Source organism: Aphelocoma coerulescens, chromosome 3 (assembly GCF_041296385.1).
Source record: "Aphelocoma coerulescens isolate FSJ_1873_10779 chromosome 3, UR_Acoe_1.0, whole genome shotgun sequence".
NCBI lineage: Eukaryota > Metazoa > Chordata > Aves > Passeriformes > Corvidae > Aphelocoma > Aphelocoma coerulescens.
In genome coordinates, this window is record NC_091016.1 from 32,211,446 (window position 1) to 32,236,308 (window position 24,863).

Genomic DNA, 24,863 nt, shown 5'->3' on the forward strand with positions numbered 1-24,863 from the left:
TACTGTTCTACTGTTTAAAGAAAATTTTTAAATATCATTAGGCTTCACATCCAGGAACTTGCTGTTTCACATTTGATACTACCATGCCAAATATGTTGTAAGTTGATGTATAGAGATCACAGACCCCCAGAAGTAACAGATATATCAAATAGCTGGGGAATAAAAAAATACTGCTTGAAAAATGCTACTAGCCTAGGTCAATTCTTCTTAGGTTCCTTGGTGATTTTTTCCAAAGGCTTGTTAATTACTAACAGAACCACATGGTGTTCAATGTCATAATTAAAAGTGTGTGTCTGTGTAGAAATGTCTTTGTGTCAGTGCCAGAGCTGTTTCTAGTCACACAGCCAGCACTCAGTAATTACAGCATTGTTTGTTTTCTGGCAGCCTTTTGTGATTTGGAAAGACCCATGCCTTGAGCTACCTCAGGTTTCTGTTTTAAAGTATGGGTGTGGTTGAGTATGCAGAGGGCAGAGGGAATTCAGTTTTATGTTAACATTTGTGTGCCAAAACTCACAACCCAGGCAAGAACAGCTTTGAGTATTATGAAGCCAGCAGAGCCCTGCCACAGTATGAAGGAAATGACTGATACCCTTTATGCAAGGTACCAAAGAATGTTGTGTTCATTTCTGCAGAAGGCAACTCAAATAAGCAACAGCCCATTTCTAGATGAGTCATCGGGATCTGAGGGAGAAGACAGCTCTCGCTCCAGCTCAAGGACTTCCGAGTCTGATTCTCGAAGCAGAAGTGGTCCAGGGAGTCCTCGGGCTATGAAACGAGGTGGGCAAAAACCGTAAGAACAAGTAACTTCTGGGATGTTTGGAAAACTAGGCAGTTTACATGATCTTCTTAGGAATTGATTTCTTCTTAAACAGTGTGGACATCTAAAATCTAGGCTCTCAAAACCTAGATCTGTTACTCAAGCAGGAGAAAGGGCTGTTATAGATGGCTTTCTTTTTATTGCTGTTACTATAGATATCTTTTTAAGGCATTAACCTTGTAGCTGGCTGTTGTCATGGGGGGAAAGTGAGTTGTACATTTAAAGCAAGAAGCACCATTGTATCTATACTCTGTCATGCCAAGGACTTCCTGTGACTTTTAACAGTAGAAAAGTAAAAATGACAAAAAAAAAACCTGCCATCAGAAAAACCCCACACATATATTGAAGTTTGTAAAACAATTTCATGTCATCAGAAAGCAAGTGGAAATGTTCCCTCAATAAATTATTTGATTCTGTCAACTTATGCAATAAAAGACTTCTTTCCTTTTTACAGTGATTGTCTCAAGGTCCTGTGCAAAGATTTAGTTAAAACACTTGCATCCAGTAATGTCCTGTGTTTTGTGGAAGAAAAACCTCACAGTTCTAGGTGATTGTGTGTTTTCCATCTGCAAAATGGAAATAATATGCTTCATAGAATTGAGAGATACAGTGTTTCCTCATTAGGTGACATTATCAGTGTTACATAACTGCAAGTATTGCTTCACTGGGTAAACCAAGAGAGACCAAGGTCCCAGTGAGGCCAAGTGTTAAGATCCTTCATTATATATTGCTTTAGAAATGCAAAATAACATTATTGTCTCTATTATACATGTAAAAATCCCAGTTAGCAGGAGCTCTGCTCAGTGACCCTGGAGCAGGCTGACAGAGCCACTGGTCCCACTTGGCATTTTCCAGTGGCAGCCACAGCTGGAGTTTCCAGTGATGTAGTTTTGCCACATTAGTGTGAAAAGGACCCCATAGATCCTACTTCCCAGCAGCTCCATCCTGCTGAGCAAAAACCAGTGCCATGGCTTCAGACACATCTCATGTTATGTGCTCACACAACAGGAAAGCTAAACTGGGTAATTTAAAAGCTGGTTTCACCTGCAATTTCTATCTGCGTCTGTAAAATGGAACCATTCCTTTTGCTTGTGCTTTCTTCCCGTAAAATAGTCCTTGCACTGTTTTGTGTGTGGAAACCTTTCTTAACCACAAAACACATATGTGTTTGTTGAGATCACATTGTTTAAAAATCTAGGCAGTCGCACATTTCACCAGAAGCATGATTAGCTCGCTGCGAATTTGTTATTAAAGACCCACCATGAGAAGAGAAGAACCCATTCTGAAAGCCTTGGTGGCTTACCAAAGCAATAAATGAGAAAAGCCTTTTTTAAGAATAAAATTGGCAAATGAGTTGGGAAATTATTGAAACAAAGGAAAAAAGGCCTTTTCATTTCAGTTTTGGAGAGTATAACCTTGCAGAGTGGAACACTAGTCCTTACAAAAGGACACATTTACGTGCATGAAAATATTTCTAAATGAGGGAGGAGTTTGAGATTTTATTACTGATTGACTAGAATCGAAAGCAGGGTGCATTTTTTTCAGGATTAAAGCTAATAAACTCCTAAAACCCCCTGAAAAATGAAACTCAAACTTTTAGAAAACCTCAGTATACAAATTCATACTAATTGCAAAACACAGTCACCTACAGCTTCAACACAAAGCAGATGCTGAGTATGACTTCTTAGTACGCAAGCAGTTGCATGAGAAATCCAGATGCTACAGTGAGTGAGAGAAAGTGCAGGGGGAAAGTTGCTTAGTTTAATTAAAGATCCTGGGGGCTTTTTCTAGACAATGAGTATGATTCATGGCACTAACTCCCTCCTTAAAAAAAGCTGTGGTAATGTAACAGAAGGTGATAATATACAGAAGACATTTTTTTTGTTGTTCCATTTACAGGGGACTTTAACTGTATAATTATGAATAAAATGAGAACTCGCACTGTGCTAGTAGTTCAGTGAGCTTATATTTTAAAAAATCCTTGGTTCCTGATGGAATGTCTGCCTGCAGATTCTATTCAGATGTTCTTACTGCATGGCTATTCTGATCTCAGTTGTTTCTAATGTAACAAAAATATATATGTAAAGAACTCTCTTTCTTTTACCACAGGTGCTTCTCTGTCTTCTGTGACCTCTGAAAGTGACTATGCTATTCCTCCAGATGCATATTCAGTAGATACAGACTATTCAGAGCCAGAGCAGAAAGTTCCTAAGACCTCATCCTCATCTAGTGATAATGGAAAAAATGTGAGTACTGAAGTTCTGTGAAGAAGTGCACCTGAGGTGCTGTGTGTATATTTATGTTCAAAGACTGCTACCAAATCTTTTCATTTGGTCTTGCTGACTCACAGACTGCCTTACAGTACAAACAGCAAAATATACCAACGTTAGCCATGTAAGACTATAATTAGTGAAGGAAAGTGGAAGATAATTCTAAGCTTTCTATATAATGAAAGAAAAATAGGTTGACCACTCCAGAACACAATTCAAAGTCCTTGAGACTTCCTTTCTTGGAACCAGATCTGGTATCAGATTGCACATGAAATACTAAAATCAGTTTAAAATTTTTATTTGAATATTCAGATACATAGAAGGGCATTCCAAGAAGGAGCTGAAGTCATCAGTAGAAATCTATGTGCAGTAATAAGTTTCTACCCTTTCTTCATACAGGAAAAACATCAAAGAAATATAAAGTAGAGTAACGTGAAGACAGGTCAAAGAAACCAAACCATTACAGGGTATTGGTCAGTCTCCAGGAGCTTTTTAATGGCTTGTGTTAGTAGTTAGCGTCATAACATACAAGTGGATTGACTACCTGCTGATGAAGATTATTTTAAGCTTTCTTCACAGAGCAAAACTGTGAACTCTATTCCGCAGATGTACACACTAGAAGTTTGTCTGTGAGGAACCCAGAATTAGTGCTTTATATCTGGTCTCCAAGTTAGGATCTGGAGTTGGGAAAAAATATGTATTTATTCTTTATTCATTCTGTTCCTTGTTTAATATAAGCAACTAGAAAGTAAAATCAGAAATCATCATATTCTTCATTCTTTTGTATAGTTCGGGGCACTTACTCTCCTTCATGTACTATAACAGTAAGTAGGGATATTCATTAGTTATCCCATGTGCATGACATTTGTCTTAATTGATGCTTGTAAATCTTTGTCCTTGGATTAAAAGTCTCATCAAATACTGTAATTATTATTTAGCATGCTTTTAAGTCATTAATATCTCTGTGTGCATTTATATATATTTCTGAGGGGCAGAGGTATGTGTATCTATGTATCTATGTATATATGTGTATCTAACCGCTTTTTATCTAACTTCTAAACAACAAGGAACCTTTGGAAAAATCTGGATATCTGTTAAAAATGGGTGGTAAAGTAAAGACCTGGAAACGACGGTGGTTTGTGCTTAAAGGAGGTGAATTGCTGTACTACAAATCTCCAGTAAGTACATCTAACTTACCTGCTGTTTTATATCCGATTGTTTACTGAGAATCTAAGGCTGCTAGAAGGAAAAAAAATGCACTGCTGGTTTCTGAGCTGTTAGAGAGTGATTCAGTACTCACTTCCTCAAGAGGTTTACAAGGTACACAATGTCTAACTAGAAAGTATTTATCAAGATTAATGTTTAAATTAGTCCTATAATACTTTATTGCTATTTGTTGGTAGATTTAAAATATTCTTCTCCCGTTCTTTCCCTATAGAGTGATGTCATTCGAAAGCCTCAAGATCAAATTGAGCTAAATGCATCCAGCCACATTGAAAGAGGTGATGGAAAACAAACAATTCAGGTGCCTGCTTTTCTCTTCTATTGCTGAAAGTTTCAGCATTCCCTCCATCCCCAAAGCCAACCCTTTGTTCCAGTCCCTGTTGCACTGGAAGTCCAAGTGTGGGCTTGGAATTAAATAATCAGTGCCTTTCATTTGAAACCAAAGAATTGTTACAGTGACAGAAAATATTAAAAGGCCTACATGGAGTCTTGTTTGTATTGCCATGAAGGTTAGATCGTCACATGAGATAGAAATAAAGAGAGCAGTCTTGGGGTCAACCACTGGGGTTGACAGAATTCGTTTGTCTGAAAGGAGAATTGAATTTTCTCAACTTGCCATCCTGGAACTTTTCAGATAAAGACTTAGAAAGGGTCTATCTGCTCTGCCTGGTATTGGAATGTTTCATTAATAAAAAGTACTTTGGAGAAAATGAACTCCCTGAAGTTGTGAAACTACCTTGGGTGGTGTATGTTACAAATCCCACACTGTGAGGTCAAATGTGTCAAGTTCTTGAAGCTAAAGACTCTTTGTTACTACACAGCTGACCACAGAGAAACGAACATACTACCTGACTGCTGATTCCCCCAACATCTTGGAGGAATGGATCAAAGTACTGCAGAATGTTCTTAAAATACAGGCTGCCAGCCCACTCTTCGTACAGTCCGAAATCAAGCCAACCATGAAAGGATTACTTACAAAGGTAGGAAAACACTTCTTCCCCCAGTCTGCTTTATTCCAACATTGTTTAGTTTAACACTGGCCTTACTGTGCTTTAGAAGAGCATCTCATCTAATGCTTTGATTCTTATGCCCTTAATAGAATTATGCAGTTTTAATTTTATGTCCAGTAATGGGGATAGGAATTTGAACCGAGGCATGCATTCCCAATATCACCAAAGTTCAGAGATGGTGAAAATAGTCTGTATTTCTCTGGCTGTCATTGTTCCTAATGTTCTGTAATTACAGGTGAAACATGGATATTCCAAAAGGGTTTGGTGTACCCTAGTTGGAAAAATTCTGTATTACTTCCGTAATCAAGAAGACAAGGTAGGTCCCTTACTTGTTTCTTCAGTGCATGTAGACTTTAAACAGTAACCTACAGCTCTATTAAGGTACAGTTGGCCTTGGTATTATACACAGATTGTCAACTTGGAAGATTCTATCTAATAGCCAGCAATCCAGACCACACCCATTGGTCTCTTTCTACAGGACATATTGTGCATCTTATCCCTAGCTGAAGGGAGACACTGATTTGCTGAGAGTTCAGGTGTCCCTTTCTGACAGGCATCAGAAAAGACCCAGCTGTCATGTAGTTCTGGAAGCAGACCCTTTCTAATGTCTCTTGCAGTGGGCAGTGACTCCAAGTTTCAAGAATTTAAATGTTCTTTCTCTCCCTCAGTTGACTTCCGAATCCTGTTCTTTGGTATGTCACTGTACCTCTACAGTGCTGCAAGAGCTAGGACACTTCCTAGACATGATTTTCACCTGTCCCTTTGCTCCCAAGGCATTGTATTTTGTCACTGAGGAACATCTTCTTAATGGAGGCAGGTCAGAAACAAGATTTTGGAACAGTCCACTGATCCATTATAAAAAAAATCAACAGAAATTCTCATATTTGTACTTCTGTTTTAAGAAGATAATCACACTGGAGCCAGTAACTCATAGCTTTTGTATAGAGCCAGTTATTCCCTTTGTTGTCCTTTCCTTTTATAGCAGTTTTAAACATCAACTAAACCCCATTTCTAGAACTATATGAATAAGAGCAGTAACCATCCATCAAAACATTTTATTTTTATTGCTCCTAAAAACAATATAAAACAGGGTTTGGGAGTCAACTGAGTAGAGTATTTATCTCTAGCTTATCCTACAGAGACATTAAAATTAATGTACAATTTCTCCTGGGGAAAAATCTCTATGTTTAACATATCTGAATTTACACAATTTTACCACTGAAGATTTTGGTATTTTAGCATGCTCTTTAGTTAAGAATTTTGCTGGGTTCCTGTGAATATTTTCCCCATATTTGGAAGAAGTTTAGCTGCCCTTTTAAAGTAAAATTGAAACTAATTTGCTAACTTGTAACAGAATGAGAATTTTGCTTTTGTAAGCAGAATATGTATGAAAAGTTTTCCAAAGCTACTTTATTTCTAATGTTCAACAATACGCTAATTAAAATAATGTTTTCTGTAGCTGATGGTGTCTGTGCAGAAATAAATTACATAATCTGCAGTGGTTAATACAATAATAGAGTCCATTTAATTGACATCCTTTCAAAATGGAATTTAAATTTAAAAGTCAGCCAACTGTGTTTTAGTTAAACTTGGGTGAATAAATCAAACTTGACTACTTATATGTGAAACGACATCTTTTGATTCTCAGAATCTTATCTTACTCAAAAAGTTGAATGCCTCAGAAGCACTACAGAAAATACGAATCACCACTTCATTCTTGAATCCTTACCAGTGGTGCTGTGGGAAAGGAGGGAGCTTTGTGTAGAGTAGCCAGTCAGCCTCTGTCAGTCCTGTCACCCAGTTGAGAAGAGATTTCAGTATTTATGTTTGTTGTGGCTTCCTGTTGATAATGGCTATGAAATAATTACTTCTGTGAAAATTTCCTCTTGAATGGCTTTTTTAGATAAAGTATTTCCCGATAAATGGTGCTAACTACATAAACATCTCAACACTGAAGCTCTGTGATCTCTCAGACTGGAGAAAAGAAACCACCTAGGTCAATCATACAAAAAATTAACTCTTTGAGTTTAGAGTATGAACAAATCAGATACATCAACAATACATTACTGTCCTCTAAAATAACAAGATCATAATTAAAGTTCTGTGCTTGACACAGGAAATTTTTGATTGGAACCAGGTTTGGGAACTCTGAAGAATGACTTGTCTCACCCTAACATACATTTATTGCATTAGCTATGTATAGAGGCAGACCTGGAAAAGCATTTTTGAAAATCTCATTTTCAGACTTTGGCACATATCATTCTCCTTTTGCTCTCTGCAACATCTGGCTTATCTGACATTCCTTGGCAGGACTGAAAATGAATAAATACAAATGGGTATGGATGGCAGTTCATGTTTTAATTTCTATTTGCAGAAAAAGAAAAAATTGTGGATAATAATAAATATAATAGTATGTAGTATAAAATCAGTGTGCACTGAAACAAACATTACCCCTCTCACCACTTTTGATGTTTCCTTCTAGTTTCCTCTTGGTCAAATCAAGCTTTTTGAGGCAAAGGTTGAAGAAGTTGATAGATCCTGTGATTCTGATGAAGATTATGAAGCCAGTGGACGCAGTTTATTATCAACCCATTACACTGTTGTGATCCACCCCAAAGACCAAGGACCCACTTACCTTCTTATAGGATCTAAACATGAGAAGGTAATAAATGGATATTGTTATTGAGTTTCAGTAACACATCTATGAGTATGGTGCTGTGATATGAATATTTCTTCAGGAGGACAAGGAGGACTACAATTCACACCTGGCTTGTATTTTGATATAATAAGGAGAAGGTTCTGCTTTATTACCATCAATCAGAGTTTGTCTACAAATCAGTGCTAGCATAGGTAATCCTTGTTAAAACAGACAAAAATGTGCAGGCTTGCCTATATATCTTATATGTTGTAATGAGAATTTTGCTCACATACCCTAACTTGTAGACAGAGCTGTAGCTCACCTTCCTCAGAGGTTACGGGACACTGGTATCCATTTCACTGACAAGATTAACATAGCAAAGACTTGCCCTAATTAGTAAAGGAGCAATGAGAGGTGGGATTAAAACCATTTTTATTATTGTTGCTTCATTGTTCTCAAGTAATCTTGTAGACCTCATTTTGCTTTCTGGCCTTATCCCCAGGTTAGCAGGATCTGGCAGAGATAAAAAACTACTTATGTAAGCTTTTGGAAGAGGAAAGGAAGAATGTCCTGATAATCAGACATGATTTCTGAGGGTAAAAACTTTTGAAGAGAGCCTTGTCCAATCTTTCTTGCTTAATATTTGTAACCTAGAGACCATGAATACATGTTAATTCAACCAAAGGCAAATTCCTTTGCGCTTCAAAAGGAGTGCATGGTGGAGTTTCAAGCTGAGAGCAAAATCCTGATGAAGCAGCTCCTTCCGGCATGGAACGAGTGAGCTGCTATGTTTTTCTGCTTTAGGACACGTGGCTTTATCATCTGACAGTTGCAGCTGGAAGTACCAGTGTAAATGTTGGATCTGAGTTTGAACAACTTCTTTGCAAATTATTAAATGTGGAAGGTGATGCCAGTAAGTTTATTCTCACTTCACATACTCATCTTCCAATGCTTATTTACGAAATGTACTCATGAACTGAATAAATTGCAAAATGTATATATTTTATCTGTTTAGCTTCTCAGATTTGGAGACATCCTACCCTTTGCCACAGCAAAGAAGGAATTACTTCCCCTCTTACAACACTGCCATCAGAAGCCTTGCAAACTGAAGCAATTAAATTATTTAAGGTAAAACCATAGCAGATGCCTTTTTTATTAACTGACTATTGTAACTCTTAGTTAAAGAATGGCTATTAGTTGGCTTACTAGAGATATTCAACAGATAAGAAAAAAAGAAAAGATAAGTTTATTTTTATCTGTAGTGGTGGTAACTAATGGACAGCAGCAAAATGTGCTCATATTACCTCACCAAAGACTGTCACTTCCAGTGTAAAGATGACCTTGAGATGTGAGGGAGCAGTTTAGGCTTCAATTTTTGTTGTTCCTTCTTATTTGACAAGTTAGTGATAAAGTGCAAGTTAGTAGAAAAATCCATGGCCCTCATGAGTGATAATAACTTTACCTTGAAGTTCATAGCTCCAAAAAATCTAACAGCATAGACAGATCTCTGCATTCAGAAAACTGTATCTGAAATACTATTTTTTCAATTACATTCAGGAAAAAAATAGTAGGCAAAAGTTTTGTTGTAGATACATTTAAATCATCTGGGAGATATTTTAAAAATCAGAAGACAAAGAAAATAAATTTTAAGTTTAAGGAAGTAATGGATTATTTCAAACTGCTCTTTTTAATAAAAAGAAAATATTTTTGTATGAAGTAGCTACCAATTATTCAGTAATATAAATGAAGAAAATATTCCAGAGCAAAATTACTAAAAGTATTTCACAAGAGTTTTTTGAGTTCACTTTTAAAGATTCTCCCAGATCTTTAAAAATACATATATATATATATATATATATATATATATATGTCCCAGTGTAGTAAAAACACTTTATGACTGGGAGACACATACTGGTTCATAACCACTGAGCCACAGCTAGTTTCTTGAGAAATTCTGTCTGCCTCACAGCTTTCCCAGTTGAGGGCCAGATAGGTAGTTCATGCCTATGAGAGGGAGTATGCTGCAATGCCATTAACCTTCTTCCAGGCTATAAAGTCTATTTCAGAGACAAAAATAAAATTTTGCTGTTTCTTTGTCTGTACATTATGAAATAAATTACAGGTTGGAAGGCATGGAGCTTGGATAAATGAACTTTCTCCACAAAACTTGCACAAGTCTAAAGAACAAATTCCCTGAAGCATCAGCTATCTGGAGAATTTTGATGTTGTGGTTCAGATCTAGAGAGGAATTCAAGACAAGCACTGTATGTTTAGTCACGGCCACTTAAACGCAAACTTTCCAGCTTGTTTCTCCGGAATGTTTGAAGCACTTCAAAGAAGTACATCCATCTTATTTTCTGCAATCTTGCAGCATGAAAATTTACAAGGAAATGTACTTCTTTGATAAAAACAAATTTACATCTACTTGGAAATCACTTTTCAGACCTAATTCAAATCACAGACACTTGCCTGAAGTAAATAAATAAAAGATTACTTGTATGACCTTTATTGAAACTTTGTATAAATCAGCTTAGAAGTCAGGTAGGGAATTTATTAGAAACAGATCAAGTCATGATTCAGTTATTCCATTGCTGATAAAAATAGACTAGAAATAGATTGGGCTTCCATCTAGTTCTTGTATTTTTGCTTATATTCCTTAAAAATTCAACTATTGTACACAGGTAATGCAACAAGTGATACATATGCTTTCTTCTAACACAGCACAACAAATGCGTAACATCGGGATTTCCTGAGACAGTACTGGGTATAGGAAAGGTCATACTTAACCCACAGTAAAAATACCATGGAAAGCCAAGATGTAAATCAATGTCTCTGAGTTATGGATTTTTTTTCTGTGTATATACTGCCGTGTTGTGCTCACTACTTACAGAAGCATTTTACATTGTCTGGCACTGAGAGCTGTAGACTTTGATTTTCCAAGTCCTGTAGAGGGGTGAGCTGTGTTCAGCCTGTCCTTAAACTTGCCTACCACCACAATTGTTCCAACTCCTGTTAGAGCTCCATTAGGTACAGAGTGAAAAGCATGGATTGTAGGAGGTGTTTTATCTCGTCTCTCTGTATAGCTTTTCATCCATTCTGGCCCCTTTTCACCCCATTTTGCAGAACCAGCAAAATGGTTTTCCTAAACTGGTAAACTTACTAATTGTTATTTCAATTAAAGTACACTTTTGATATACAGAACATCTTAAATATTTGTTGTATATAAACTCACTTGCTTATTATTTTATATCTAGACCTGCCAGTTGTTTATAAATGCTGCAGTTGACTCTCCTGCCATTGATTACCATGTATCTTTGGCCCAAAGTGCTTTGCAGATCTGCCTCACACATCCTGAACTTCAAAATGAGATCTGTTGCCAACTTATTAAACAGACCAGACGTCGACATCCACAAAACCAGGCAGGACCAATACAGGTAACCCAGTATTTATTTTAATGGTATCGATTTCAGCAGCAATGAAGGAACTGCAAGGAATGTTTAGGATGGTAAAGAGGCTCTTCTCTTCTGTAGCATCTGCTTAGTTAAGATCCAGTTAACTGCTGCTGTGTCTTCCTGAAACAGAGTTGATGCTATCCTCCAACAAAGTATGTGTATCTGGTGGTAGAGTATATCTCTGCCCAAGCTGTTTGTAAAGGGTGAACATAAAATGGGCTGTCTTCAAATCAAGTGTCAAGTAAGAATGTATGAAACCTAGCTCTTTTTTGCTGCTTCTTTCCTAAGAGAGGTGCTGCCTCAGGAAGCTTGGTGGGCTAAACCACATGGCGGATGACTCAGTGCATAAGTGTGAAGAAAAACTGTGGTGCCATGTAATGGAATCTCAGATAAGGCTCAGGACTTCTGACAGATGTCACCTCTTGTGTGCCATGCTGTTCTGCATGTACCCTGCATGCTATATTATAAATACATACTTAAAATTCTTCCCTTTTTCCACTGCCAGCTATTCATTGGTATCCAAATATTAATTAAAATTGAACAGGCTTCTCCTCATTTCACAGTGCTTGGCCTTGCAGCCTTAATTTTTTTTTCCTTTGTATTAACTGCTTTTTATACAAACTGAGCTGCTTTCCCACTTCCAACCCCAAAAGAAACTTGCTGTACACAGGTAAATAGACAGAGAGCATTTGGGCCTTTCAATGAGGTGATGTGCTTATTTACTCAGGTTTTTCTCTGTGTTTTGTTTGTTTCATTCCTATTTCAGCAGTCTCAACTTGGCACAGTAAGCTGCACTGCTGGCCAGCAGCCACAGCAAGAAGTTTTATGTTGTAGGATGTTTAAAACAGTGAATGTATTCCTTTTGTTCAGGGCTTGCAGCTCTTGGCCCTCTGCGTTGGACTCTTTCTGCCCCAGCACCCATTCCTTTGGCTTCTTAAACTTCACCTAAAGAAGAATGCGGATTCCAGGTGTGCCTGAATATTATTACCCAGCCAGTCAGCTGGTCTTTCTGAAGTACTTTGTTTTCAGTCTTTACTGTACTATATCAGATCTTTTGACATATATTTTTTAATTAATTCAAGTAGCATTGCTACTACAATGTAGTACATGTTACTGCTGTGCATCACTTGGGAAAGTTGTAATTTAAAAAAAAAAAATATTTTGCAGTGCATACTGTGAGTATATGTTGCAAAACTGTGAAAACCAAAATATGGCAGTTACACAACACACCGTGAGCCATGTTCATCTTTGGCACAGTTCTGCTGGTCTCAGTAGACTAATTATCTTCCTAATTCCACATGCAAAAAAATTTGTTGGAAATCGCAGAGAGTGAAATCTGAGTGCTCCTCCCATCTGGCCTCTCTAGAAATATTCACTCACAGTTTACTACCCTTTCAATCAGTCCCCAGGAAGTGCTTTATTTCTCTTTTTGCTGCAGGACTGAATTTGGGAAATATGCAATATATTGCCAGCGCTGTGTAGAACGTACCCAGCAGAATGGAGACCGAGAAGCCAGACCTTCCAGAATGGAAATCCTTTCCACTCTTCTGAGAAATCCCTACCACCATTCACTGCCCTTCAGTATTCCAGTTCACTTCATGAATGGTATATATCAGGTAATGTCAAGCATGCCACAAAATCTGAGTTCTCACAATCCCCTGCTGTCAGCATATACATGTAGCAGTACATCAGAGAGAGAATGGTAAAGGTAAACATGCTCAAGTTTCATCCTGTGCGAGTGCCAGCAATGGCAGGCACAAAGTACTTGTGATCTTATTTGATCAAGAGTAAAGGTTTGGGGGAAAATCTTTAAGAGAAAGAAAAAAGTAAAACCTCCTAAGAGTGAAAAATGCCCAAACTCTCTTTCTTATTTAACCTAACCACCAGATGAATGGATTAGACTGAAGGAAAAGGGAAAGCATTAAATTCCACTTCCTTTCATCAGACATCTTGGAAGTTAAATATCTCACTGAAGGCCTGGAAGCACAGCTGTAACTCCTATTACCAGTCCCGAAGGATAACCATATTTGTTACAGAACAAACACGACTCCGTTCTTAATTCTTTTGGGGCGTCATTAGTCAAAGCCTGTAGGAGACATTCCATGGGCTTCCAAGCATGCTGCTTCACATCCTGGTTTGTGTTTCCAGCTGTGAGAGATGGCTGAAAAGACTTTTAACAATTCATAGTATTCCTAGACAGAAAGCAACTTTTTATATGAAATCAAAGCTATATCAAATAAATTTTTCATTTCAGGGTACAGAAGAACTCTGCATTTTTTCACATTTAAGTTTCTTAATTGCTTACTGCTTGCCCAGTAAAACAGAAAAAAACCAACATCCTTTAAATCATCCTAAAGGGTTTGAAAATGGAAGTTTGGAGAAGAAAATGAGTAACTGCTCATTAGTTATTTACTGCCCAAAATTCTATGGTTCCATCCAGGGGCTAAGAAAATTGTAATTAAATACATAAATTATTTTAATGGGATCAGCAAATAAGCAATTATAGTGGTACTAAAAACTCTTGTATTAATCTCTGAGCTAGATTCATCAGATCTTTATTTTAATGCCAGCCACTGAGAAGTACCAAACAGAAGTTCAAGATCCATTTTCAAGACATTTTTTTTTCCCAAAACATTTTCAACATGTCAAATACACAAAAAAAAGCCCTCAATACAGATTTAAGTGAACATCAGCCACTGGTATCTGTAAAGAAGCCATTTGCCATCTCATGGTAAAATGCTTCAATGCCAGTGGCAGCAGACAGAAGTTCAGACTTGGGGAAGTAAAATTTAGAAGATTATACAAATTACTGACCTATGTAACAGTGAGAAAGCAACATTCATAAAATATTTTGGATCTGCCAGTGTAAATCTGCCATCTGATATCCCTCTGAAGCTGCACATGATGAAAAATGATTAATTGATCTCATTTCCTTCTCCACTATATTGGAAGGTGCAGGAAATTATAATCTTCACTTCTCAAGTGGTATTTGTCACAAAAAGCTCAGACATTAGACTGCTATCTGTCCTATAAATTCTGTAATAGAATTCCAAGTGTAGCAAGTGCAAGGAAACTGATTCCACTAAACTGACTTCCCATGTAGAAATCTTTTCCAGGATCTTTATGGCAATTTTTAATTTCCAATTACAGTAATGGATGGAATGGGTCTTATAGTCCCACCATTATTCTAGAGGTATTACATTTCAAAATCTTAAGTTTAAGGGAGGAACGGGTATGAGTTTGATAGCAAAATACATTTTGGCTGCTTTTTTAGGTTGTTGGGTTTGATGCCTCTACCACAGTGGAAGAATTTCTGAACACCCTGAACCAAGATACAGGGATGAGGAAACCAGCTCAGTCAGGATTTGCACTGTTTTCTGATGATCCCTCTGGCAAGGATATAGAGCACTGTCTTCAAGGAAACATCAAGGTAAACAGAAATCTTTAATGAGCTCTGCATATTAAAAACCAAAGTATTTTCACTTGACAGAGTTCTCTTCAGACAATGTGAAGGAAAACATTTTTCGGGCTGAAAACTGTCTTTTTTTCTTAATGTGAAAGGAAAGATTTTTTTAAAAAATCACTTTTTCAATTGCTGAAATTCATTCAGTGAACTGTAGTTAAAAGCTTTCTCCAAGAGACTCATATTATTCAGAAAAGTAACAGCTGGGTTGAAAAAGAAAAAGTAAACTGTTACAGTTCTTTGAAACTAAAAAGCAATTAGAGTCAAACGTGGATTTAGAGATTTCAGTCAACATTTTTGATATAGCTCCAGAAGATGGCCATGTGAGGTCCAAGAAGTCATTGATTCTGGCATGGACATCCTGGAAATTTAAAAAAAAAGAGGTTCCTTCTCTAAATACAGAACGATTTAAGGGTTCAGGGTTCAGTTTAAGAAATTCCAGTTTTTGGCTTGCCTTTGTTCTGAATTCTGAATTTTAGCTCCCTCTATTGCTAGAATTAAATTCTTTGCAGTAAAGAGTGACAAAATGCAATATAATCTGTGCTTTAGTAAAATATAAGATATTTTTCAACTCTTTTAGCAATTAATGAATAATTAATTTTTTGTACTTCTACCAAGTAGCTTTTTGCACCCTTTGACCAATGTTCACAGCTGCACTTTTGAGTTACAAGGTATGGTACAACCTGGCCTTAGTGATAAACAAGCAGTGTCACCACAAGCAGAAAAATTACCATATGGAGAGCAAAATTTATAAAATATGTACTTATTTTCTAGCTAACTGTAGCTTTAGAAACTAATCATATTACTTCTTCCAGGAAAGCTCTTTTATGAAGGAATGGTGACATGAAGTCCAGCTGGGGTTGTAGGATTTCTGTTCCACCTCCTCCCCATCTGCCCACTTGCCCACCTACACAGCTTGTTGTGAACCTCTTCTGGTGCATTTTGTAACAAGCTTCATGCCAACTTTATAGCAGTTACTAGAAAGGACCTGAAAAACTTGGGCATGCAGCAGAAGGAGAAGGCAGAGATCAAAGGCATTTGATTAATTATATAACAACTTACTCTGTATTATTACACATTCACTGGCAGCTGCTAAATCAAGTACCTGGCCTTTCCATGTTATGGCTCATTTCCAGAGGTAGTGCATGTGTTGCAGGATAAACAAAAACCAAAAATGTTAATAATTAAACACTTTGACTAAGAAATGCAAATAAAGTTATACTTCAGTGAGTTTAAAAATTCAAGCTCTGTATGTTTCTAATAGGTGGTAGGTAGAGGATATCAAAATAAGTTGACCTCTATTCAGAGGTGTTTTCGGATAGGAAGACATGCCAAATCAGTTTTGTATTGCTTTCCTTCTAGATCTGTGACATTATTTCAAAATGGGAGCAAGCCTCCAAAGAACAACACCCTGGGAAATGTGAAGGCACAAGGACTGTCCGCCTTACTTACAAAAACAGGTTAGCAAATACAATATCTCTGCCTTGTCCCACAATTAGTTTTTAGTTTCTGCAGTTTCTTCATCTGAGAAACACTGGCTGACTTGAAGCTTGCAACAAAAATAGTAAATGGACATAACTGGAGGATTTTTTTTTAATATAGTTACTTTTTTTTTTCCGTTCTTAAGAGGTGAGCAGGGCTGCAAAAAAACCCCACTGAAGTCAGAAGAATGACATTAAATATTTACTCACTGGTTCAAGTACAAGTGTTGCTCTGCTAATGTGTTTTGACGCTGAAATAAACATGTCACATTCAGAGCAGATACTGCTAATCCTCAGGGCTAATGCATTTCCCTATCTTCTTTATTTAATAACTTTCTGTCTTTTCTGTAGGCTTTATTTTTCAGTTCAAGTTCATGGGGAGACAGACAGAGAGAAGCTGCTGCTAGTGTATCAGACAAATGATCAAATAGTCAATGGACTTTTCCCTGTAAACAAAGAATTAGCAATGGAATTGACAGCCCTTTTAGCTCAGGTAATCTTTATGCATGAATGACTCACACAGCAGTTTTTCAGGAGAAAATCTTAAACAAACTGATCCAGGATTGCTTGACACTCAATTGACCTCCACCTTTCACATATCAGTGTGCAGGAAACAGACTGGGCTGGAATCCTTGTGTAAGGCAGCTCTGGACTGGAGTGGAAATGCTTTACAGCATATGCTGCTGCTGGCATCAGTATGGCTAAATGTGCTTTCCCTCTTACACAGCCAGGCCCTCTTGCATTAAAGATCATGAAATCATGTACCATTTCTTCTTTCACTATTCCTTCCATGATTTCTGCAAGCTAATTCTCCAAAGTAACAGCTGTTCAATGGAAGTCTAAGACTCCTTTACTAAACATGGTCTTGATAAGATCTGCTTTATTTTTAAAAAATTAAAAGCTCAAATGAAGGGTTCTGAGAACGTTATTTGATGTTGTTATTTAATAAAGGTAAACTGATTGTGTCTGCTGGAGATTTAGCAATCTAAGAGCAGAAGTAATATTATGTTTGTACAAGTTATGTTTGATGTTTAACTTCTTTCCATGGTTGAAAATAAGAAAATCACTTGTGTGGCTTTTTTATCAGTGAAAAGTACACATTAATTGACAAATTTGGTTTCATTTATACTTGATAAGACAGATTAAAAGACAGTCCATAATACTGAGCTAGAAAATTACTCTGGAGTAACAAAAACCTTCTTCATGGACTTCCCATTAGGTAGAGATTGGAGATTTTGAACGGCCTTTCTCAACTCCAGCAGGGCAAGTCACTTCCCAGTCCAAGTCCAACCAAACACTAAAGCAAGTCTTGGAGAGATTCTACCCTAAGAGATACAAGCAGGGTTGTTCAGAGGAACAGTTAAGGTGAGATGGGCTTTTTGATTCGTATTCACTAAAGATCTAGGAGTGAAACAAGTTTTAAATTGTCATTGGGAGCAACATACTGTTGTGCTGTATTTGCCTAAACCTGTGTTTGAAACTCATTTTCTCACTAATCCAAAGAACCCATTTCCTCTGCATGTTTCTAATCTATACAAAGGACCATCATTAATGACACATTTCAGCAAAAGCTGCAGCAGTTACGACATAGTGTTACAAAACCCCATGATTTTGAAATTCTTATTTTTCTTATTCAGCAAATCTAAACTAGGTCTGTGCACAGACTAAAGAGTTACTGAAGTACAGGACGTGAGGACATGGTCTGTTATTCTAGTGTGCAATCTCTGGCAGCAAATCAAATTTGCAATGTGTAACTTAGTGGACTTACTAATAAGGTACCACTTAATTTAAAATTAATAACCTGCCAGGCATTTAAAGCAACACCTACTGACATGAAAACGAGCAGACCAGTGTAATAAATTATCCAAAGTCAATGATACAGCAGTTTTGAAGTCCAGCAAACATCACAGAAATGTCCTTCAGTACAGGGTTGAGAAAATTCAAAGCTATTATTATATACACATTGTAACATTATTACATACTCAGAAGACAATGGGGCATTCAAACTTATGCAATTAATTTCAAAGAACAAATCATAGAAGGTCTCAGATTAGATTTACTCATGGAGGAAAAGTGAAACACCTGTTGAAATGTTTAAGTAGTCCCTACACTACCAGCTGTCAGAGCTGGAGATCTGTGGCAGGGGAAGAATCACTCTATGCCTGCCCTGTTGCCTGTATTTTTTTTGCTTAGGGTGCAGTTTGACTTCATAAACAGTAAGACCAAAGCTGCAAGTGATGGATCTCCCTTTAATACACATTAGCCCTCCCTTTTCTTGGGCTACATCTAATAACCTTATGGCTGCTGGGTAAGTCATCCCTGCAGTTCAGTGTCCTAGAAAGGTATTCTGGACGGAGGCTTTTTTGAGGATTAATTTTTCCCTAGTATTGAACCAGCTCACCAAGGAGTCACAAACTCACAAAAGGAACCAGAAAAAAGCCCCAGTGTGAACACACTGAGCATCAGGAGCAGCCTTTTGGGTAGCAGTGCCCAGACACACTAAAAGAGAGTAGTACTAAGCCACGTCTTTCACACCTCCTACAAGCCACAGGTAAAGATACGTGCTAAGCTGGATGGATTTTTGGAATGACAACTGGCATAGCTGTTGAGTACTGATAAAGGTAGATCGATTCTCTGTAGAGACACGTGAAAAGCTGCCCCAGACTTTCTGCCTTTATGCTGTAACTGCTACAGCAATATTTAATCATAACGTTGTGGAAATTAGAACATACTTCATCATTTTTATGTGCATTAAAATACTAAATGTGATTTTGGATTTATTTAATACTGTATCAATGCTAGTCATTGTATTAACTGAAATTATCGTTTTAAGAAATGCATTCTCATTCAACTGTTGCTTATTAAACTTGCTGTGGGCAAACATTGGAATTCCCTGCAATAAGTAAATTCCATCCTTCATTTCAACAGACAGCTTTGCCAGCGACTGTCGACAAGATGGATGGCTCTCCGTGGGCACAGTGCCGCAGACTGCGTGCGCATTTATCTCACCGTGGCCAGGAAATGGCCTTTCTTTGGGGCTAAACTGTTTGCAGCAAAAGTAAGACATTGTAATTAGTTTGACTGGGGGGGATGAGGAGTTTAAATAGAAATTTGCAAATAGTAGTACTTTTTTGTTGAAAATAACTGTGTAATACATGAGCTGATTGAATCTCCTGTCTAATTATTAACTTTTTAAAGTCATACACTTGTGAAATATAATAGCCATAGTACTAAGTGCATCATAATGGTAACTTTCCAATACACTTACTGCTTGTTTTACATTATTAATCTATATTTCCATTTCCTTATATCTTAGTTTGAGATAGCCTTTTAGGTTTAGGCTCTTTTACCTGATAACTACTAGAACATTGAAAAGGTAACATTAACTGGCTGTGGAAGCTGAACCTTGCAGAAGCACTAATGTGGTTAAAGGAAATTTAGAGCACTCCCTTCTGTGCTGGCCTCTCCCAATTTCTCTGAACCACTGGTATCTTAATTCCTTTGATTCAAATAACAGCTCTGTTAAGCAGAACTGTCACCTCATGCCTTCAGTTTTATTAGGTAATCCCTGAGTGTGTGCATGTATAGATACATATATATATATTTATATATAAAATCGCTTGTCAGCCCTCTGTTCTTTGTGTATTTAGATATATGAGCTAGTAGACAAACTTCAAGACACCTGACTATTTTATTAATGAGACTATATATTTTATTAGAGTAAGCATCAGGGTAGGTTTCAAGAGTATTAGGTTTAGTTCATCGTTCTGCCACTGGCCACCTATATGGCTTTGGGCAGGTATTTCAATTCCTTTACTGAAATTTACACTGAGAGAGAACTGAAGTGAGAACTGTGGATGGAGAGAGGTCTATAATAGCTGAGAATTAATAATTATTCACATATTTTCTCATTTTGAAGTAGTAACTAAAAATCATTTCTCTTCGTAGCCTCTAGAAACAGCCTCAGTTGAGAGGTCCTTCATATGGTTTGCTGTCCATGAAGATGGCATAAGCATCTTGGATTACAGCTCCATGGTAAGTGAAATTGCTGTTTTAAGTTTGGTCAAGATATATTTTAGTACTAATTACATGGGGAGATTCACCACCATACTACCTAAAAGAGGGAATTAGCCTTCCATGCTGAGTTATCTAGTCCTTCTCTTAAAGCAAAAATTCATTCTTTTTAAAATGCTTTAATGTTATCATCGTTACAGTAGCACTAATAATAGAAGTAAGTAATGACTTCTTTGCACTGAATTTATTTTTGTTTATCAGATACAGTTTTTATATCATTTAATGAAATGTTAATGTTTTAATCATTCAGATGTCAGGAAATCCATCGTTATTGTAATGTTATTACAATAACATTAATTTTCTTTTCCTGGAGACTTAATTTTCCAGTATTATTCATAATACATACACTCTGTAAAGAGCAGTTACTTTAAAAGATTGTTATTTTCATTGTATTATTTTTGTTTAATAGTAGGTAATATAACCCAGTGTTATTTAATTATGTCATTTTAGGCTCAGATTTTTCTTGATTTGCAATACAAGTTTTCACAGAAAATGACTTGTAATCAGTGTAAAAAGCAGTGCCTGAGAAGATCCCTGCTTTCATTTATATCCTGCAAAGAAAAAGAATGGCATGCTGCTATTAGCAAGTGCTAATATTGAATATCAGAAAATTAAAATCTCAGCTTTATAATTGTGCTGATATGGGCCTTTTCATTACATTTCTTTGCAGTTAAAGAAATAATAAAACAAAGCATGAGGAGAGCAAACAGCAGCTCTCAGGGAACAAGCAAAATGTGCTTGCATCAGACTGCAGAGAGCTCTCCTGGAGCTACGGCATTTCTGTAGGGCATTGCCAGGTTAAGTACTGGCAGGCCTTACTTTACATTCAAGGAATGCTCAGTTTCCAGGGAACATTGGGATTTTCTGTAGGAAGGATCCAGGGGTATCAGAAATGGTGTTGCAAGGGGTAGAAATAATACTATTTCAAAATTGGGGCAAAATGAGGTTTACTAAGGAAGGGCACTAAGTCAGTTTTGTACAAATGTTGTCTGATGATGAATTTTAAATGCAAACATCTGCCGCAAATTAATAGGAGGTGTAACAATAATTAAATGCTGATCTTAACTTGAAGGCCACTATTGTGGTGTTAAACACTGGACAGTAAGAACTGAGGGATGGAAAGCTGAGGAACCTTGAAGAGCATTTATGTTTCATCAGAGATGTGAAAAGAAGAGAACAGAATTTAATTTGTGTGTTTGCAAAACACAACACTGCACAAAAAGAATACCTGGAGTTAAATTCCTTCAGATGTCTCATACCCTGACATTTAATTTATTTAGACACTGCTTCAATTTCAAATGGAATTAGTAAGATTAACTTCTCTCAAAGTTAGTCAAGATTTGGGTAAATGGAATTACACACTTGAGTTGAAATCTTACATCTTTCATCTAATTAGTTTGGAATAGAAACAGAGATCACACTTAGAAGAGTTATCATCTACAGTGAAAGTTCCTCATCATGAAGGTCTAAATGAAGCTATCCCAAAATTCACAGTTAATTTCAAGTTTCATAAGACACTACCTCCATTGAAAAATACACGTGTAATTATATTTTTAAAAGAAGAATTTGTCATAATCTGTTTTTCTTGCATTGTCCTGCTTAATAGCTTTGTGTTTTGTTCTGGGATTTTCCTTTTTTCAGCGATTAGTGGTTACATACACATATAAGAGCCTGATGACTTTCGGAGGCTATCAAGATGATTTTATGCTGGTTGTTAATAATGCTCAGACAAAGGACAAATCAACTGAAAAACACCTTTTTGCCATGACAAAACCAAAGGTTGGTATATTTCCTGAAAGTTTCCCACCATCTGCTTTTGTGCTATCTCTAGTGGGTAAGCCCTAACAGATGTGAAAGATGAAACACCTTCTTTAATCCCAGCCTGCCAGATTAGTGACTTTTGGCAGATGATTTTAGAGAGCAAATAATTAGTAATGTTAGAGCTAACTGTGACAGTACTGATGTGTTTCTGTTCTTTTCATGTCCCTGTCTGTATAACATTCCAAATTTTTTTTAGGACAAAGAAGCCTGTTAGGGACAGAAATTACATGCAGTACCTAAAACTTAGTCTGTTTGCCTAATCAGCACCAGAGATAATTTTTTTTAAGTACATTTGGGATCTACAGGGAAATTGTAGAACACAAGAACTGGGAGATCAGTCACTTCTTAAAAATCTTAGGATATTTTTCCCTTTGGTTTAAAAAAAATTCTTTTTAAATCTAGGTTTTCTCCTTCACTGGTAAGACTGACTATTTCTTTTAAGAAACAGAGGTTTTGCTGTTTGTCAGAACAATTTAAGAAACAATACAGAATTGCACATATGAGTCAAAACATGATTCTTCATACACACAAGCACAGTAAAATACATGTGTTGAAGTTTCCATTAGATTGTTCCCTTACAGAATCACAGAAGGGTTTGGGTTGGAAAGGACCTTAAATATCACCTAAGCTTTGACCCCCCTGCCCTGGACAGGGACACCTTCCACTAGGTGAGGTTGCTCAAAACTTCATCCAAGCTGGCCTTGAACGCTTCCAATGATGGGGCATTCACAGCTTCTCTGGGCAACCTGTTCAATGTCTCAGCAAGGCTTGTATGGGTCACAAAGAGAAAATATGATAAAAACCTCCCAGAAGTCTTTATTCCCTTCATCTACCCTACACCTTGAGTTCTCTGAGCACTAGATACTTTCTGGCAGAACTTCTCAGAGCATCATCTTCTGGACTTCAAAATCTCTCAAAGTTAAAGAAGTCATCTCTGAATCATTTAAGACTGTGGAAGACATAGTATCTTTGATATATACTGATGGGAATAACATTGCATTATTTGCAAGGAGCAATAAAAAGAGCTTTATTAGTTATCTCCTCTCCCCCCATCATTAATTTGTTAAAGTACAAGTACTTATCCAGTTGATGGTGATTGTCACTTGCTAAAAAGTTAGCTATTTTTTCAGCAGTCAAAACACATCACTGTATTTTTCAAAGAGTTTTGTATGTTCCTGTTATAGATTCTTGAGATCACTCTACTGATTGCCAGCTACATTAACAACTTTCATCAGCTGAAAGGAGCTGCTCATCATCTCTCTGCTCCAGCATTACTGGCACCTCAAAGTGGACAGAAACTCAAGGAAATGGGGAGCCAGCCACTTCTTGCAACCACCAGACCAACGAAATGTCCCACTTTGTTATGAAAGGATTATGTCTCATGATACCAGGTCCTTGCTACAGGTTTTCTATGTGGATTGAAAATCTTCTGACGTACAAGATGTAGAGCATCAGCAGCTCCATAAACAAAAGAAAGGTGGACAGGTTTACATTTGCTTCAGTGGCATATAACAGGAGTAGCTCTTTAATTAAAGCTCTGGCCTGAACTGGAAAGATGATGAGTCAGTTCAAGGGCTATGATTTACTGGGGGTTGCTTGTGCCTACAGCTCAGAAAAAATACATCTGTTTGTAAAGATGAAGAAAGGTGTCATTGGAAACAACTGTACAGATTTTTATAGTTTTCTAGATATATACTCAGGGACCAAACTGTCTTCAACTCATCATCTCTATTTTTCAAAATTAGACCAGTTGTATAACTTTCATTTTGAAAAGGAATTTTTGTTTAGAAAAGCAGTCAAACACAAAATACTTTTCGCTTCCAGCACCATCCCTATTGGCAATACAAGTGTCATGGGACTAAAAGGAACAAATTGTGTATAATTGTTTCTCCTTTGAAAAAACCAAGCACATAAGGACATCATGTAGCTATTACAAATTTAAAGAGTATTCTCATGATACACTCTAGCCTTTGTTATACAGCTGCTTTACTTGGCAAATCTTCAGCCTTGGTCTGGTAAATTTCTAAATAAACCCTCTCTGCTCCAGCCTTTTGAAAAAATACAAATTGGATAGGCACTGTATTTAGTAAGTTTCGTTAAACAACACCCTGTAACTAATTTCTCCTTTAGTCCAGAATAATAATATAATACAGATGGCAAGAATGACTCACAATTCAAAACACAAGAATAACACAGAAAACCATTGATTGAAATGTTGTGAGTAAACTTGGAGACCTAAAATCCGTGTGCAATATGTATAATGTATATACATTGAGTCAGAATAATATTTACTTCTTGTTTTTCATTGTATCTATGCATTTCTTATTATAATACTAATATAATGTTCTTACACACTGAAGACATGATACTGCATCTGCACTACTGGACCTAGGAGCACTTTCCAGTTGCCTTTTTCAGCTGCAAGCCTCAGTGCTACAGGTCAAATATATAGAAATTACATCCATTGTTTTCCTTCCAGTCCCCTATTTTTGCAAATAAATCACTTCTGCAGGCTCTGAAATGGATCAGCACCATACTCCAATAGATAATTTAGGTCCAGCCATAAAGAAGGTACTCAAACATAAATCACTGATTTATGAACATTTCAGTTTC

General features: G+C 36.9%; 1 protein-coding gene across 11 annotated transcripts in view; it reads left to right on the forward strand.

The window, feature by feature from the left end:
- Nucleotides 1-24,560, forward strand: part of PLEKHH2 (pleckstrin homology, MyTH4 and FERM domain containing H2) — a 52,743-nt gene extending 28,183 nt beyond the window's left edge. For 7 of the 11 annotated variants that reach the window (XM_069009720.1, XM_069009729.1, XM_069009722.1 and 4 more), the window contains 20 exons: nt 633-777; nt 2,927-3,063; nt 4,155-4,265; nt 4,526-4,612; nt 5,133-5,291; nt 5,557-5,637; nt 7,804-7,983; nt 8,764-8,872; nt 8,975-9,087; nt 11,214-11,393; nt 12,282-12,379; nt 12,850-13,027; nt 14,686-14,841; nt 16,237-16,334; nt 16,707-16,848; nt 17,575-17,720; nt 19,284-19,413; nt 20,304-20,390; nt 22,071-22,208; nt 23,435-24,560. In XM_069009720.1, coding sequence (XP_068865821.1) covers nt 633-777; nt 2,927-3,063; nt 4,155-4,265; nt 4,526-4,612; nt 5,133-5,291; nt 5,557-5,637; nt 7,804-7,983; nt 8,764-8,872; nt 8,975-9,087; nt 11,214-11,393; nt 12,282-12,379; nt 12,850-13,027; nt 14,686-14,841; nt 16,237-16,334; nt 16,707-16,848; nt 17,575-17,720; nt 19,284-19,413; nt 20,304-20,390; nt 22,071-22,208; nt 23,435-23,617 — 2,658 coding nt within the window. In that variant the 3' untranslated portion in view covers nt 23,618-24,560. Of the gene's footprint in view, nt 1-632; nt 778-2,926; nt 3,064-4,154; nt 4,266-4,525; nt 4,613-5,132; nt 5,292-5,556; nt 5,638-7,803; nt 7,984-8,763; nt 8,873-8,974; nt 9,088-11,213; nt 11,394-12,281; nt 12,380-12,849; nt 13,028-14,685; nt 14,842-16,236; nt 16,335-16,706; nt 16,849-17,574; nt 17,721-19,283; nt 19,414-20,303; nt 20,391-22,070; nt 22,209-23,434 lie in introns of those variants that run through there. The other 4 variants (XM_069009725.1, XM_069009726.1, XM_069009727.1 and 1 more) reach the window with 4 other exon arrangements.
- The last annotated feature ends 303 nt before the right edge of the window (nt 24,561-24,863 follow it).